The 18,741-nt window shown below is 32.7% G+C and overlaps 1 protein-coding gene across 1 annotated transcript in view; it reads left to right on the top strand.

Moving 5' to 3' along the window:
* LOC129221997 (voltage-dependent calcium channel type A subunit alpha-1-like) overlaps nucleotides 1-18,741 on the top strand; it is a 368,073-nt gene that overhangs the window by 306,490 nt on the left and 42,842 nt on the right. The window contains 2 exon segments of the mRNA XM_054856408.1: nucleotides 2,469-2,560; nucleotides 12,184-12,334. Of these exon segments, the coding sequence (XP_054712383.1) occupies nucleotides 2,469-2,560; nucleotides 12,184-12,334 (243 nt within the window).

Here is an 18,741-nt window from a genome sequence, read left to right on the forward strand (position 1 = left end):
AAATTACAACAAATATAATATTAGAAACTAACATGTTCCTCATATACTGTGTTAATTGTTGTGTATTGATATTTAACAAAGCATTTTAATGTTTTTTTTTTTTCATTACAATACATACAGTAGAATGTCAAAAATCCGAACTAATTGGGACTATAGCAAGCTTAGGTTTTCAAATTGTTCAGATTTTCAAAAATAACTAAGAAAATATTTTCAGTAATACTTACTGAATATACCTGCCTTGCCTTCAATCTTCGAGTTGAACCAAACCATTGCTTCGGTCACTCATCTGGTCAGTGCTAATTCTGTATTAGCTACCAGTTTGTTTGGCAGTCTTTGCTTCCTTAAGAGGTTTTCCACCTCCAGCTCAGTCACTCCTATGCTGGGCTGATGAGTGATAATCAGCACAAAACTTCAGTCCTCAGCTGCAATTGACTGAGCTGGAGGTGTATGTCATGTAAGAAAATATTGTTTAGAAAAATAGTATTATATTTAATCGAGTAAGGTGCTTATAAAATATGTATGTACGTAACCTTAAATACATTACGTAATGCTACAGTATGTAATTACATTCTTTAATGAAAGTTAGTTCTCATTGCTTAATGAATATAAAGGGAAAATATTTACAGTGCTGCATGTACTCTGTGAAGAACTATTTTATAGTAATTAAACAATGAAAATTGAATGAACCTCTTAAAAAGTACCAGACTTCCCACTAGCAAAATTGAATTGATGCAAAATGCACTGCTCGTCTGAATTTCCTTATTGAAAGACTGATGTCTCCATCGCTTCACCTGGAAAAAACATTTTATTTTTTTTCGTGATGAAAAATTTTCACTGTCGAACTTCCTTTATTTTTCGTTTAATCTCAGGGCCAGATTTAGGGGAGGGCAGGCGGGGCTACTGCCCCGGGGCCTCCAAAATAAAGGGGCCCCCCACAGTAAAATTTTTACAAAATATCCTAACTTTCACGGATTGAAAATATCGGATATATACATATATATCAAAATATTCAGATATATATCAAAGTATCCGATATTTTCGAAAATATGATGATCTTTTCGAACCCTGATTAGGGGCCTCCACCCTCTCGTTGCCCTGGGGCCTCCACACTTCCAAATCCGGCCCTGCTTAATCTGATTTCTCATGTGGAGAAATCTGTACCCTTTTGATGGTAACAATAATGCTTCTCCTCTATTACATAGATACTTAGTTTCATTTCTTTAATTATTGTATGTTATTATTTATTTTATGAAATGTATCTGTTCCTTAGCAGTTGATGAGTAGTTTAAAATGGGTTTTTCTTCATGGTAGTGTGTTCGGATTTTTTATGTTCAGATTTTTGACTTTCTACTGTAGTCCCAAATACTACTACTTACATTATTTTTTACTTTAAAACTGCTGTCGCTTTTCCATATTTATTTTCAAAACATATTTATGATAATAAAATGTAAAGTCAATTTTCATTTTCTATACTTTTTTTTAATTAAATGTATCAGGGTTTATTGGTTCTAGCTGCAAATATTTTTGTCTTGTAATATGTTGAACTTGATGTTTGAATGCCCCTAGAAAGATAAATCGTTACATAAGTAAAGGGGTTGATTTTTTTTTTTTTTTCGATTTAAATTGTGATGAATGATTTTTTTGTAAAATGGTTACATGTTTATAATTTTAGTTCTCTAAATTTCAAATTCTAGAAGATTTCCTTTACTACTTTTTTCTTCCAAATTGTATAAAATATTAGTTATGCTGAATCTTGGGTTTTTCTATAACATGTTTTTGTGCAATTCTAAATTCAGGTAGTTCGTATGAACAAGAAGTTCATATCAACTACCATGTATATATTCTGGAAGTTCAAATTTACCTAAAATCTTCATTTGTTTTCTTTTTCTTTCTGCCTTCATCTATTGAGTATTATGTTTTCTTCCTAAAACTGTTACATTAACTTAATGGCTTCAGAAAATTTCTCTATTTCTTATCAAATCATCTTGTTCAAGACCTGATACAAATTATTCACACCTTCAGAAAACTTTCTAATTTTCCTTTATCTTGATTTCGTTCCCTGTCATTACTTATTTGCTTTTCAGCTTTTTTTTTTCTGTTGCCCAAGAAGTAAATAAAACTTCGAAACATTACCTTTTATGAATTCCAAATGCCACACTAAGTTGAATAAAATAATGAATTCAAATTTCAACTTTGTTTTTAGTCAATTTTGCAAATATAACCCTCTTTTTCTTTTTAATGAATGTAATTGAAAACGTTAAAGTTGTTTTTTCTTTCCTTGTTGGTAAAAATATCATCGACAATTAACCAAATTTTATTCAATTTAGTGAGCTTAAATAATTCTTTCTGTTGCAACCTTTCTGCTTCAAATTCTTCCATCTACTGTTCTGTTGTGTGTTCTTATCTTAACCTATTCTCCCTTGTGTTGCTGTCTGTCTTCATCCCTTATCCTTCAAACCAACACGCAGGTTTTTGGAAATATCCAGTTTGATCCAGATACAGAAATGAATCGCCACAACAACTTCCATACCTTCATACAGTCCCTCATGCTCTTGTTTAGGTGAGTCAGCTACGGCTGAAACACCCAACCACCTTTGTTGTCATGAATTGGTAACTGCTATCATGTCCATGAAAACGGTAGTTTCCAATAGTTCACTTGAAAAATAATTTGTAATAATTTTTAGAGAAAAAGAATATAAATTTTCGTTTAGTTTGAAAATGCTTTAATTTTAAACTTAGTGCTGAACTGTTTGCTTTTCCGAATATTCTTGTAACGGACCTTATTATACGTTGTTTCTTAAATTCTTAATGTTGATTTTTAGGTAAATATATTCTAATTTGGCATGAATGGTGTATACAAAATTCAAATAACTTTGGTTCTAATAGCAAAAATTGCTTTCAATTTATTTAATACTTTAAATATGCTTGTAGAAAGCTCATATCATCAAAGGTCTTCATTTCATGCTTAATATTAAACACTGAACATGATATTAGTAAAACCACCTATTTTCCTTGATAACTATTAGTGATTGTGTTAAATACATAACTTTCTAGAACAAGCTTAAATTGCCTTCATTTACATGCATTGTGTAATGAAACAGTGGTAGAAATATTCTAAAAATATTCAGTCACGACTAAAAATCTTTAGAATTAAGTAAGAAGTTCGCAAAAATGTAATGTTTTCTTATGAGTTACCAATATGCAAAACCTGGTTATTTTCCTGAACTGTAATTTGATAAAATGAGAAAATGTTGAAGATTCTCGTGTTCTGCCTGCAATGTGTTAATACTATAGAAACATTTTATATATTTAAAACACAAAACAAAAAGTTGAGTTATTAATGTTATACAAATACAAAAGTGACGACCAGCAACAAGCTCTGGACCCAGCTAGACTGGTCCTGGCCAATTTACAATCCCCAGTGAAGATCAATGGCCCTCTTAAATCTATCTACTCCCTTGCTCATTACCACCTCTTCCGGTAAACTTCCAAGGTTCCACTACCCTGCTAAAATAATAATTTTTCCTAACATCTATGTTAGCCTGAGATTTAAATAGCTTAAAACAATGACCCCTTGTCCTGTTTTCAGTGCTAAACTTCAGCCCCGTAACATCTTTCATTTTAATAAATTTAAACAAGCATTTATTTTTAGCATGAGCTGATTATTCTAAATTCTAAACGAAAATACATTCTTGCTTCGTTTTCTGAGTTAAACCATTCTAAAATAGCCTCAACTTCTTCCCTTGAACACTAGAATATATATAAAACAAATACATATATGAACATATATTTATTAAAAAAAAGTTTTTTTTTCTTTTTAGTTCAATAATACTAAAATTATGCCAATTAACTACTTATCCATGAATATTTTTTTTCAAAAGATTCTTTTAAAACAGTATTTAATGCACCAGTACTTAATGATTTTAAAAATGTCCTGGGTATATATTTGTAAAAACTCTTGTTAAGAAAATATGCTGGAAAAAAAGTAAACACTTATACTTCAAGTTGAGTATTTTATCCAAGTTGAGTATTTTATCATTAAGACCTTTGATGCTTTCAATTCAAAGTTGAATGAACTATATTCTTGTAGTAAATAATAGTCAAATTTTAAATTAATTGAAATATTAAGTTAATTTAATCATGCATAAATGTTTGCATGGTTTGTTTTAGTTTAGTCAAACTTGTAGTGCAGTGTTCAGTTGAATCCAAACACTGTCCTGCAATCAATACTTGCTTGGAAAGAATCATGCTTTAACAGCTATTTTGCATGTTTACTCTTAGCATTAAAACTCTGAGTAGATTCCAATCATGGCAACAAAGTATTTATTTTAGTGTAGATCATTTAGCATTAAACTTTTTTCTTATCGTAGAGTAGCCATTAGATTGCATTACTAGTAGAATTTCATTATTCTTGTTACTTGCATTTCTGTTTTAATCTTTTATTAGAAATTTTCAAGTAGATTGGAATGAAACAATTATAATTTTAGTGGGTCAGTGCGAAATCCCTTCCCTTCCTTATGAAAAATAAGTGCTTTTATACAGTGTAATTTATTTTCTGTTTTGTTGGGGAATTCAAAAAAAGATGCCTTTAACAAATTCTCCCTCTGCATACCCAGGTATTTGGTAATATTGCTCTCAACCCTGAACAGCAAATTACTCGCCATAATAACTTCCGTACATTCTTTCAAGGACTAATGCTACTTTTCAGGCAAGTTGATGTCTCACAGAACTCTTTCATGTTGTAATTGGTGTGGAACATCATTGGCAGCTGCACTGCAATTTGCACAACATTGTCTATTCAGAATTGATCTGTCCGAAATGACCATGACCTGGAGCATTTGATTGTTTCAAAAACCATTCTTTAGCTTCCTATTTAAAACTAGACAGTTGCCTGTCAAGATATAATGGGTGAAAATTGCTTCTAGTCTTCTACAATTTAACGAAGCAACTGCCTGTTTGGTGATATTTTGATAGTTGAAATTGTAACCCTAACTCCAGTGGATTAACCCTTAACTACATTTCGTAGCCTTAATAGTTGACAACTTTTTTGTTTCTTCACTCTCCTAAAAGGATAGTCTTACCTGGAGCCTCTATATAAATAGGCCGGCGCATCAGCTTAAGTTTAGCCATTTTGGATCAGATTTTTTCATTATTGCACTGCTAATGTTACCACAGCAAAGTTTCTTTCAGCAAAGTTAATATTTTATTTAATAAACAATTCATGTTCCGCCAATTATTGCTCACAGTGAACATTGACCAAATGTGACAACTCGCCAGAAAAGACAACTACTCAAAACATGCTCCGATCCAAAATGGCTAATCTTTAGCTGATGCGCCGACTCAGTTATATAGAGGCCTTAGTCTTACCAGTAAAACAGTTAAGTGACCGGATCCAGTTCAGCCTTGTCAAAATAAAGGATTGCCCAGCATGTCAAACATTACCAAAAAATATCAAATTATCATGCCGTGGCACGAGTTTCATTGTTGATGACGTCAGGAGCATTACTTAATCATTCGCTATAATGTATATCAGGTTATTAGATTTAGTTCAGAAAATATTGATATCTAATTTCATTCATTGGTAGCATCATTAAATGAAATGCAAAATGTGCTGATGATACCAGACTTGAACGACTTTCACGGAAACTCAGAACTCTGCTGTATTTAAAGCCATTTTGAAAATTATTGATGATATTCTATAAAAGCAACTAAATGCTTAGGAAAGACTTATTTCTGAACTTATTTCCTTTAATTTTCTTGTGAGTTTTATGTTTAGAAAAGTAATAATGTCTTATTTATAAAAGTTGTATGCTTATTAATCTCATACTAATGTTCTTTATATTCCCATTGAAAAGAGTTAAAATGGAGGGAGTGAAGATTTTCATTCATGAAGCTAAGACCCCAAGTCACGTGATAGATTTTGAAGCAAAGCATTGGAAGAAATTAGATTTTCTCGCTAGTTTCACGCAAAACGTGCCAACCATTCGTTTTTGTAGAGTTACGGGCAGGTCCGGCTTCTGGAGTAGCCGATCGAGGCAGCTGCCTAGGGCAGCAAATTTCGAAGTTGAAACATTTTTAAGTGTGAATATCTGTTTCAGCGCCATAAGATTCACTGTTTCAATACTAAAAAATATATAATTTAGAGTGTGTACCAGTGCTTGGATATGCAAAACATATTTTGGAATTTAACTAGAAATTCAGTTTAATTTTAAAGGCGACAAATTTCGTCATTTAAAAGTCTTTTGAAAATATTAATATATGTTTCAGTGCCATGAGATGCACTACTTTGATGTTAAAAAAGATGTGTGCACCAGTGCTTGGATATGCAAAACCCAGTTTGGAATTTAACTAGAAACTCCCTTTAATTTTAAGCACTTGACTATTCTTTTTATTTATTAATATATTATTATTTTATTTTATTATTATTCAGTAGAGGAAAGAGGGCGGCACTTGTAAATATTTCCTAAGGCAGCAGATCTACTAGAGCTGGCCCTTGTCACATGACTTGAGGTCTTAGCCGTAGCTTTTGCTAAGCCAATGATTGACTTACTCCCTCCATTTACTAATTCCTGCTCTAAGATTATTCTCTTAAGAAACAAAAAACGTAAATTTGTTGTATGTTAAATCACATAGAGTCTTTAAGTCCCTCTTGTATTCAGTGCTGAAATATGGAGAAAAATGCTCTGAGTTATTCAACCATTTGCTTAATATTTTTTTGTTAGCTTAAATTTTATAAATAATTATTCTGAATCTTTACTGCTTTCTAGATGTTCAGAATTCATAGTTACCCAGTAGTTATGGTTTGAAATTTTACACCAATTGTTTTGTATCAGCATTAGTTTAATTGGCTTTTGATTTTTTGATGTATAATTGTTACATTTGTGTTTCATTTTAAAACATGAAAGCAGGATGTCCTCAAATTGTGTGTCCAAAATGCAAATTTTTATCTAATAATCTAAGTTTTCATTTAATTTCTAAGATTCAATTCTTGAGTAAGTTTTCATTTGGGGAGGAGAGGGTTATTGCTAAATGTCTTCCTTCACTGACTATACCAATGTATGATTTTAGGGCATGTGAATGCCTGATTTCAAAACATGCTCTTAGCTACATTATTGTAATTTAACTTAACTGCATATTTGATCTGTCAGTGAATAGTCAAGTTATGACTTTATACAAAATTAACTTAGGGGAGCTATAGTAATTATGTTCTGGTATAACCAATTTAAAATATGTAAAAAAAAATCTTCTAGTTTGCCAAAAATGTAGTATATTATAACCCCCAATATATTTAGTAAGAAGGTGACAAAAATGAGAGAAGTTGTCAATGTAAATAGAGGCTGCAATGAACAGTTTTACAGTTTTTAGTTGTTTTTGCTAGTACTTGGCTTAATATTTTGTTTCGAACTACTTATTCATATATGAAATATTTATTTTAGCTAATTTTCTTGAGGGTAATTTGATTTTGAGTGTGATGTGGTTTTGACAGATTGTATGCTTACACTCTGAACAGTTTTGTTGTTAACTGCTTTTTAAATGGATGTTTGTAGAAGTAGTTAACCCTAAGCATTATATCATTTCTCAAAGGTCTTTTTGTTGTGGGAAAGCAGTAACTTCTACAATACTTCACCAAACTGTATAAGTAGAGTATCATTTTAAAGATTATTTTCACCTCTTTCAGCAAAAAAGAGACAATACACATTTTGGTTGTTTTGTGGGTTTATTGTGTTCTGTATTACACATTGCTTTAGTGCTTAACATCCTTAAGGAGGTCAATTAGCTCTGTTGGCTAGAGACTAATAATGTGGTAGTCGTGAGTCGATTCCCCACGGGTTAAAAAATATCGTTTTAATGTGTTATTTTCTTCAGCAGAATTCTGATCAAAATTCTCATGAATATATGATTTAAACTTATTGCAGAATTCTGAACTACAGTTCCATTGTTATTAAAATCCAGATACAAGATATTAACTTTATTATAGTAAATTGCAGTATAACCTTTTTATAGTATTTGAACAAAACAGAGGCATCAATCTAAAGCATTGCCTTAGTGTATAGCATGTCGAGATGGAAGTCCATTAGCTCTGTTGGTAAATCGGTCTGCTAATAACAAGAAGGTCATGGGATCAATCCTCCTATGGGCCTGAAAATTGTTTTTGAATGACTAATTTTTCTTGGCTGAATTCTGATCCAAATTTCAAATAAATGCATAATCATAACTCATTGAAGCAGGATTCTAAACTACAGTTGTATTAAAGTAAGACAAACAACGTTAGAAAAAGCACAAATTTGCCAATAACAGCAGACACGTGTTCCGGCATTACAGGGAACCCCTTTTTCAATGCAAAGAATAATGAGCTTATGGATGAAAAGACATCCGAAGCTCATTATTTTTTGCATTGAAAAAGACGTTCCCTGTAACGCCGAAACACGTGTCTGCTGTTGTTGGCAAATTTGTGCTTTTTCTAACGTTGTTTGTCTTACTTTACTGATCAGCACAAAGGTATTTATTTATCTTACAGTTGTATTGTTGCATTAAAATTATAATAAAAAAGAAAAAAAACGTTATGTTAACATATTAAATCACAATATTTACATTTATTAGTTCTCAATGGTTGTTTTCGCGGGAACGCCCTAACTTCCTTAATACTTCATCAATTTTCAAAAGTGCGTCATTTTTCATAGATTTTTTTCACTGCTAGTCAAAAATAAACAAGTCACTTTTACTCAAATTAAATTTCTTTTGAAACTAATTCAGTAGTACAATGCTCCAGGTCAGGGAAGTATCCACTAAGCAAATTGCACTATATCAAAAAATATATATTTATAAAGCATGCATGGGCTTAACTTTCACGTATCCATAAATAATATTCTAACTTTTATCAAAGGCATACTTCAATGCATGTCTGCTTCATGTGTTGACCCATCTCTTATGGGTTTTTGTCTTTTAAAGGAATTTGCTTTTCTTAAATGTTGTGTGCATGCATCTGGCGTTCGTAATTTTTGCTGTAATTGTTCTGTCGATTAATTCGTCATGTGATATGGGTCAGGCTGCCTTTAGTTGGTTATGGAGCAATATCAACACTGCCTTCTTGCTTAGTTTGCCTGATGCTCTTTTATCAACCATTTTTGTTTGAAACAAGGGAGCGCTGTTAGTTTTTGAAAACAAAGCAAAAGCATTTGTAAAACATTTTTTTTTTTAAGCTAAAAGTGTGGAATACAAATTGGAAGGCATCAGTTCTTGCAAGTTTTTAGAGACAGCATACAGCATTGCATCCTGATTTTTTTTTTTTTTTTTTTTTTTTTTTTTTTATGTTTAATGTACGTGTGTGTGAATCAGGTTCTGAAATATCAGTTTTATTTAAATAAAAATAGTTTTTCCTTTTTTGGAAATTTTTCGTCATTAGCATGCTGGCACGCAGAATTGAGGGCTGTTGTGAGACCCCTCCTATCTCTGCTAATTCTCCAGTGTGTTTCCCAAAACAAAAATGTAGTAGTATTTATATTTCAAACAAAAGTATTAAGATTTTTTTTTCTTAATCTTTCTTATTAATTTATTCATTTACTTCCTGTGGGTAGGTGCCAGTGTTTTTGAGAGAACATTTCATTTTATTAATTCCCATAATTAGCATTAGAATTGCTACTTTCAAACGAAGAAATTAACTTTTTGCTTATTTTCATGAAATGACACTTTTAATATTTTTTCATTTTGTTATTAAAACCTTTCTAATGCAAGTTTACTTGAATTTTTTTTAATAAATGCTTAATATATTTAAAAAATTCAATTACCACTAATGTTAATGAAAATTCACTATTAATGTTTATGTGTGTGTAATTGTGTGCATTCAATTTTGTGCATATAAAGATTTCTTGACTGTTCAATTTAAAACGAAAAATCTTATCTCAATTAATAGTGAAAAATGAGAAAAATCTCTTTCCAAACGCTTAAAATAATTACTTTTAGTCTTACCCTAATAGTAACAATAATAAAGAATTCGGTGTTTAAAGTATTACTTGCAAATTTATTTAAGTCTTATTTGGAACTTTTAAAAAAATATTATGAGAGAGGTGGGGAACTTTTTCGGGCACATTATATTTGTCTTGTGTGTGGCTTTTTCTCAAACTACAGTCAATTCGCAATAACTTGAATCTAAAGGGACCGAAGAAAAATTTCGACTTATCGAAAGTTCGACTTACCGCTAGTTTCGGTTTTCGACATTTTAATATTAAAAATTATCGAATATTTAATCTGAACATATAACAGACAAAATTACAGAAAAAAGTTTTTAAGCACAATATGCACAGTTTAATCAAAAATATTAAGAGAAAAAAAATCAAAAGCATGGTTTTGATTTCGATAGTGCTGGAACCACTTGAATAGAGCTCATTCTACTTCAGGAAAGGTGCACATTTTCATTTGTTTCAAATTCGAACTCATGGGCTCTACCGCTTTAGAAGTTTCTCTTTTTCTTTTAATATCATTGACAGAGTTCTTGCTTAGACATCTTCAATTGTAAAGAAAACTCTCTCTGTCTCTCAGGAACTTATCACCAAATGATCAAACTAAAGAATGAAAGGGAATGAATGCATCTTAACTTAGGTCAGCCTTTGAATTAAGGTACAATCAGTTGGCTTGACACCTTGAAAGCAAATTTGTAGTCCAGCAACGTGTCAAAGTGTAAACAGTACAGTACAGCAAAAGAAAACAAGCTAACTCATTTTCGCACGTGTAACTCCTTTATCACACATTGGGTCAACAGATGCTCTTCTTGCTCTAGAGGTATATTGTGCAGGAATTGCAAGTGAAGGTGAATTAATTTTTCTCTCATAGTCGCTTGTTTCTTTCTTTTCTTTTTTTTTTTTTTCGTTCCTTCGAAATAAATTTCAGTCATCTTTGAAAAAACTTTGAGTTAAAAGACGCTTTGAGATATTGAGAATAATTAGTATGGAATTAAAGACAAAGTGGTCAGGACTTGATAAAAACTTTGAGTTATGGTAAGATTTCAGTTATTGCACTTTGAGTTATCGTGAATTGACTGTAATTTGAATACATGTAATTTATAAAATCTATAACTGTTTCTAATATTTCTAACTTTTTCCATGAAGTTACTTGCTGAAAACTGAACAGTTGCTTGTGAATGGAAGAACCTTAGTATAAGCAAAAATTATGTATTTTTTTTTGTGACACGTCTTTTTCACTTAAAGTGTAATTGAGTCACTTAAAATAAAATTCTAGTGTCATTTATGATTCTGCGGTTACCTGAATAGTTTAATTATTATAGGTGCTATGAATTCTAAAAATTTTACAGCTGCTTTTGGGTATTCAAATTTATAAGACAATATCTTTTTAGAGCGTGTTGTGTATATAATAGATTCCCTTTGATGCAGGGAATTCCCTTTGAGGCACATTAAAAAAAAAAGTGACTTGTTTGAAGCCACTTTCTTTCTAATTTGCTGCCAACTGTCATAGTAACTTCAACTGGCTTACAACAAACAAAAATAGAACAAAATAATTGTCGGTCTCAAACAAAGCCACGGTGCCTCAAAGGGTTACTGCTGTCTGGTTAACTGAAAAAGCTTTTGAATATTTTGATTTATTCAACCTAAACAAATAATAAGTTTTGATTGTAGTTAATAAAGCAATTATACTGTGTGTTGTAATATTCTGAGGCTGTTAGAAGTGAAGTTTGCCTTCAGAATTATATATTTGCTGCAGTTGAAACTTTCACCAGTCACAACTGCCATGTCACATCTGTCAAAAATTAAAGCAATTCTTATTTATTTCTCACATTATAGTTAAAAGTTTATGCTGATGAGCATTTTTATGCACTTGAAATAATGAAGTTTTGATCTTACCCTGTTTCCTCGTGTGGAACGGCAAGCGCTGACCCATTATTTACCTGCATAATGCACAAGCATGAACCTCTGCATTTTAAAGTATAATATGCATGATATATTTTGCAAGTTGCATGAAGTAGTTAAGTGCATGTACTTTTTTTTCTTTGAGTGCAGATATGGTATTATACTGTAAAATAATTCTTTATAAAACTTGTCCTTTTGGAAATAAGAAAATAAAATTCTTCAAAAAAATTTTTTGCAACATTTTATTTTAATGCCATATCTGCTCTTAGTTTCCATTGATATCTTTTGCACTTTTGTACATGTGACAGTTAAATCCTTTTTGTAGGTGTGCCACAGGGGAAGCTTGGCAAGCCATTATGCTATCATGCATAAAAGGGTCACCGTGTGATGAACGCTCAAAGAAAGGTCCATTTGAATGTGGAAGCAATTTAGCATATGCTTATTTTGTGAGCTTCATCTTTTTTTGTTCGTTTTTGGTATGTATGTTATTGTTTTAATGTTCAGCTATGATACTTTATAATCCTTTTTAACTAAGAATTTTTAAGTGTTATAAAAAAAATTTATGTACAAATGTGAACAGGCACTTTATCAAAAATAATAGAATTTTTCTATTGATACTTTCTATGAGAATACAGTTGAACTCTGTTAATACTAAATACCAAAAATTCAAGAATTTGTTCGTATTAACCGTTATTTGTAACAACCGTGAATAAATATTATGGGGAAAGATAAAAAATTCTTATGTAAATTTAAAACAGAATTGCTTTTCAACTCATTGACAATGTCTATCTTTTCATGAATTGATAATGCTTTTCTTTTAAGCTTGCCATCTTTAGCTTTTAATGGGCTACTAAATAAAGCAACATTCATTTTATAAGAAATATTGAACTGCCAAGCAGGATAGGTACCTACTACGAAATTTTTCTTGCATGAACCAGTAAAAGCTAAGCTTGTTTACATCATGAAATAACTTTATTATGTTCTAGAAGAGACTAAATAGAAGGGCTGGAAATAGTGAGAGAGTAATTTTTACTGTGTAAAATTTTTTTTAGCGATAACTGAAGAACCAGTTCAAAGAAAAGTGGTAATGGGGATCAGATGGTAATACTGAAATGAAAAGATAGATGGTTTTATCCCCAAGCAGACTGATCCATCCAAATGTAAACAGGTGTAATGAGCTTTAGCTCTTTCAGAATAGCAGAGACCTTGGCTACCCACAATAGCTCAATGCAGCCGAGAATATTTTCCACCCCCTAGAGAGCAAATAAGTATGAATTTGGAGTGTGTGTTCAAGATTAAGAGGCAGGTGATTTAACGTGCAATTAGGGGATAAGGCCCGAGCTGAAAGCAGTTTCACTTTCCCTTAAAATCTTCAGTACCTCCCGGAAACTTAGGCCATTGAGCCGGTCCTGATTGAGCCTGGAAAAGGTAGAATAGCTGTCACTACTTAATGACTAAAAGAAAAGGATTGAAAGTTACTCGCAGGATTACGGAATACGTGGGGAGCTTTCTATAGTGACACAAAGTTGCTGAAAAAGGAAACTGAAGCACTCAATAGCAATTTTTTTCCAAGAAGAGATCAAAAGTTTTGTTTGTCTTAACTGAAACTTTCATTTTTGTGCAATATCCATGACTTGTTAAATGTAATTAAATAGTAAACCAGATTTAATTAACGAAGTGTTCATTTTAGCTGTGATTTCGTATTAACGATGATCGCATTAACAGATTTTAACTGTATTTAAAACTATTACAAAACTGCCAACTTGTTCTATTCTTTGATACAGTGTACAAATTTAGATTAGATTATATTATACAATTATTCGGAGATTTGATCATATGTACAAATTTTAAATGTTTCATATATTTCACGATAAAAGTTTTGCCAATGTAAGAAAAAATTAATTTTGCCTGCTTTTTATGTTATTTTTGACAGTAGTACCTGGACGACCGAGCCTCGCTCAACTTTAAAAGAATTATTTTTTGTCAGTTCGTGTTTTTCTAAGGTTCAATACTTTTCCAAATATGCTTGAAAAGCTTCACGTTAACGAAATATTAAGCACTTGACCTTCTTATAACACTAAAGTACCAAACAAAGAAGATTCTGAATGTAATTAAATCAACATTTTGCTTTAAACTTGTTAAAGTTGTATTATTGTTTATATATATTTCTTTATTATTGTTTGGCAACACTAAGTAGTTTTTGAAGTTTTAAAATGGCGATCATCTAGTAGGTTGGAATAAAGTTTCGCTAATAATATCTTCGTCTTTTCATCTTTATATTTCACAGTTAACTCTGCTAAGTAGATACATAACCTTAATATGTTACTTAAAGTCATTTGGTTATGTAAAATTTATCAGGTTATGGGCGCCAGCAAGCTCATTGCGTTTTTAAAAGATTAAAAGCGGAGACTAGTTAAATCCAAAAAAGAAATAGTTCAAAGATGGATTTATCAAGAACTGTTAAGCCGTTTTTTGGAGAAGCAGATTTTCCAATGTGGAAACGGAAGATGAGAGATATATTAGATTATCACGAAGGTGCATTGGACGTAATTGATGGGAAATTAAAGAAACCAGAAGAAGTTCCAAGTACAGCAGATGCTACAGAAGTCAAAAAGTATGAAAAATGCGCCAATGTATATCAAAAAGCCAACAGTTATGCCAAGAGTATGATCGCAAGTACAGTAACAGATTCCGTTTATCAAAAGATTATGGACAAAGAGACAGCTTTTGAAGCTTGGAAAGCTTTGAAGACGTTGTTTGAAGCTTCATCAAAGGATCAACTGTTCAAAATCTGCAATGAATTTTTTAAGTTTGGTTGGATTTCTGGAAATAACATTTCAACCCATGTTGCACAATTAAGTAGTTTGTGGAATGAGTTGAACAGCGGGCTCATAGCAAAAGGGGAAAATATACTTCCAGAAATGTTGCTGGTATGCAAAATTCTACATATTTTGCCAAGTAACTTCAAATCATTCAAATCAAGTTGGATGCTTCTTGCAAAAGATGAAGAAAAACCTTTTAAAGATTTGGCTGCTCAGCTAAGTACGTTTGAGCGAAATTTTGCCGACAACAATGAAAGAAGTGAAAGAGCTGCAGAAGCTCTTGTTGTCGCCAAGTCTAAAAATAAAGCGCATGCGAAGAAATTTCAAGCCAAGAACAAGTTAAGCAACAAAAATATTTGTAATTATTGTAAAGCCGTTGGATGCCAAGTTGGGTCAAGTCATGTTCCAAATGGATTGCAGATGGTCGACCTCCTAAGCCAAGCTCGAGCTTCCAGAATAAGTCCTGTAATAATCAAGTGAATATTTCATCGCCAAGTACGGCAATGATTGGCCAAATCTATTGTGAAGAAAGTTTCCTATCAGAAGGGGAAACAAGCACATTTTGGATAGATAACGGAGCGACAAGGCATGTTACGAACACATTTATTTATTTTAGGAATTTTGAGACATTTCCTTCTTCGGGCACCCATACTATCAAAGCGGCAGGAAAAGAAGTGTTGACAGCTTTATGGAAAGGAAGCATTCTAATCAAAGCTTCAGTTGGAAGAAATACAGAAGTAATTGAGTTGAAAGATGTCTGGTATGTTCCTGGAATTAGCAGAAATTTGTTTTCAGTGTTAGCTGCTCAGGATAGAAATCAGAATAGTGAGTTTACTTCTACTCCTACTGAATGCTGGTTGAAGATCAACAATGAAGTGAAACTGTATGGCACTCGAAGTATATGTGGAACTCTCTACAGAGCTGCTCTAGAGCCAATTCTTCCAGATAAAGAAATAGAAGTTCTAATTGCAGATACGTATAGCGGTAAAAGTTCCTTACTGCAATTGTATCACAGTAGATGGGGGCATCAAGACGAGCGTCATGTTAGGAATATGCTCAAAAATGAATTTACTATCAAAGTGAATGTTGATAAAGAGCCATGCGAGCCTTGCATATTCGGCAAAATGCATTGTTTAAAGTTTGGCCCTAAACCCAAAACTACAAGAGTTGGAGAACTTGTGTCGACTGACATCTGTGGACCATTTGAAGAGTCACACAGAAAGTATAAATATTTTCTTGTGTTCAAAGATCATTATTCTAAGTACCGGTATGTTTTCTTTCTGAAACATAAGTGGGATGTCGTGTTTTCTCTAAAATCGTTCATAGCTCATGCAGAAAATTTGGGACATTCAATTAGAGAAATCCTTAGTGACAATGGTGGTGAGTTTGACAACCAAGAAGTTCGAGAATTTCTTCAGATGAAAGGAATTATTCAGAGATTCACAGCACCATATACACCAGAACAAAATGGAACGAGCGAAAGAGAAAACAGAATAATCGTAGAAATGGCCAGAACGCTCAAGTATTCCAACCAAGAAATCGAATTTCCAGCATTTTTATGGGCAGAGCTTGTTAATACAGCTGCATACATTTTAAACAGAACTGGAACTTCATCCGTGGAAACCGCTAGTCCACATGAATTATGGTTTGGAAAAAGGCCAAGAATAAAACACATGCGCTAATCGGTTCACTTTGTTATGCTCATGTGCCAGTACAGAAAAGAAAGGAAATGGATCGGAAAGCAGTTAAAGGTTTTCTCATTGGCTATAATAGGGATGAACGCTATAGAATTTGGATAGAAGAAGAAAGAAAAGTAATCCTGTCAAGAGATGTGATTTTTCATGAGAAAATGAAAGAGTGAAAAACATATTAGAATCTTACAGGAAAATTCAGATTCAATAAATCATCCACCAGATCAAGAAACATGTGAAGAGAAGGAAGAAGAATTAAGAGAGGAAAGTATTAACATGTCTGATACCGAAGTTGAAAGTACAGATGAAGAGGATGAACTTAAGTCTTCACATGGTATGAATCTAAGAGATCGTTCTCAGATAAAGAAACCAAAGCGATTTGAAGAATACATCATGGAAATTGAATCCTTCGTCTATGATGAAAAATATCCAGAAACATATCGAGAAACTATAGAAAGTTCTGAAGTGAACAACTGGAAAAAGGCCATGGACAGTGAAATGACTTCTCTGAAAGATAATCAGACATGGAAGTTATGCAAATTACCTAAAAGAGTCAAACCGATACCATGCAAGTGGGTTTACAGAATAAAAAGAAATCCCAGATGCTAGTATTGATAAATACAAAGCAAGGTTAGTTATAAAAGGCTACGCTCAACAGAAAGGAATTCACTTTCAAGAGACCTTCAGCTCCAGTTGCAAGAACAAGCACCATAAGAATTTTACTTAGTATCGCAGCAAATGAAAATATGAGTTTAGTACAATTTGATGTCTCAACAGCTTTTTTGTATGGCAAGTTAGAAGAAGATATTTTCATGTGTCAACCTGAAGGCTATGAAGAAGGCACTGACAGAGTATGCCACTTAAAGAAAAGTCTTTATGGTCTGAAACAAGCGCCAAGGTACTGGAACCAATGTTTTGGGGAATATTTGCGTAAAATTGGTTTTGTAAGAAGTGAAGCAGATCCATGCTTGTTTATTAAAAGATGCAATAGGGAATTACTTATATTAGTTCTGTATGTTGATGATGGTTTAGTTGCGTCAACAAGTAAAGAACACTTAGAAAATTTTCTTGGAGATCTGAAGAAAGAATTTGACAACAAAACCTGCTGAATACTACTTAGGGTTTGAGATTCATCGTCAAGAAGATGATTCTATTAAATTATCTCAAACAGCCTACACGAAGAAAGTTCTTGAAAGATTCGGCATGAGTGCTTGCAATCCCGTGTCTACACCAATTATCAAAGACAGTATTCAATCAGGAAAAGTAGAGAGTACTGAGACAAAATTTCCCTATAGACAAGCCGTAAGAGCACTAATGTATATCATGACAGGAACTCGACCTGACATAGCTTATGCAGTAGGAGTAGCTTCCAGAGCTTTAGAAAGACCAAGTAAAGAAGATTGGCAAAGAGTCAAAAGAATATTCAGATACTTGAAAGGAACTTTAGACAAAGGATTTGTTTACAAATCAGGATACAAGAAAGGCATTCTAGAAAGCTATTGTGATGCTGCTGTGGAGGGGACACCACAACAGGGCGTTCAACAACAGGTGTTGTTTGTATTTATGCTGGTGGAGCAATATCATGGTGCAGTCAAAGGCAGTCTACTGTAGCAATTTCCACTACAGAAGCGGAGATAGTTGCAGCTAGTGAAGCAGCCAGAGAATTAGTTTGGCTTAAGAGATTGTTCAAGGAAGTAACAAATTTAAAACAGGTACCAGAACTTAAAGTGGATATCGAGGCAGCAGTCAAATTATCTCAGAATCAAGAAGAATTCCATAAGAGAACAAAACACATTCGGATAAGACATTTCTTTGTGAGAGAAATGGTAACGAGTGAAGAAATTACTGTAAAGCGAGTTCCTACTGAACTACAGTTAGCTGACCTTTTTACTAAGCCACTTTACGGTCCTAGGATTCTAAATCTGTGCAGCAAAGTAGGACTGATTTAGAATTAAGAACTGCCAAATAAAAGTCAGGAGCACTAAACAATAATAAGAGAAAGTGTTAAAGTTGTATGATTCCAGGCTTAGAAGGCTAAAAATGTACAGTCTTGAGCAAAGAAGAGACCGAGGGGACATGATTCAGTTGTTTAAATTTATTAAAACGAAAGATGTTACGGGGCTAAAGTTTAGCACTGAAAACAGGACAAGGGGTCATTGTTTTAAGCTATTTAAATCTCAGGCTAACATGGATATTAGGAAAAATTATTATTTTAGCAGGGTAGTGGAACCTTGGAACAGCTTACCGGAAGAGGTGGTAATGAGCAATGGAGTAGACAGTTTTAAGAGGGCCATTGATCTTCACTGGGGATTGTAAATTGACTAGGACCAGTCTAGCTGGGCCCAGAGCCTGTTGCTGGTCGTCACTTTT

This window comes from Uloborus diversus, chromosome 5 (assembly GCF_026930045.1).
Source record: "Uloborus diversus isolate 005 chromosome 5, Udiv.v.3.1, whole genome shotgun sequence".
Taxonomy (NCBI): Eukaryota; Metazoa; Arthropoda; class Arachnida; order Araneae; family Uloboridae; genus Uloborus; species Uloborus diversus.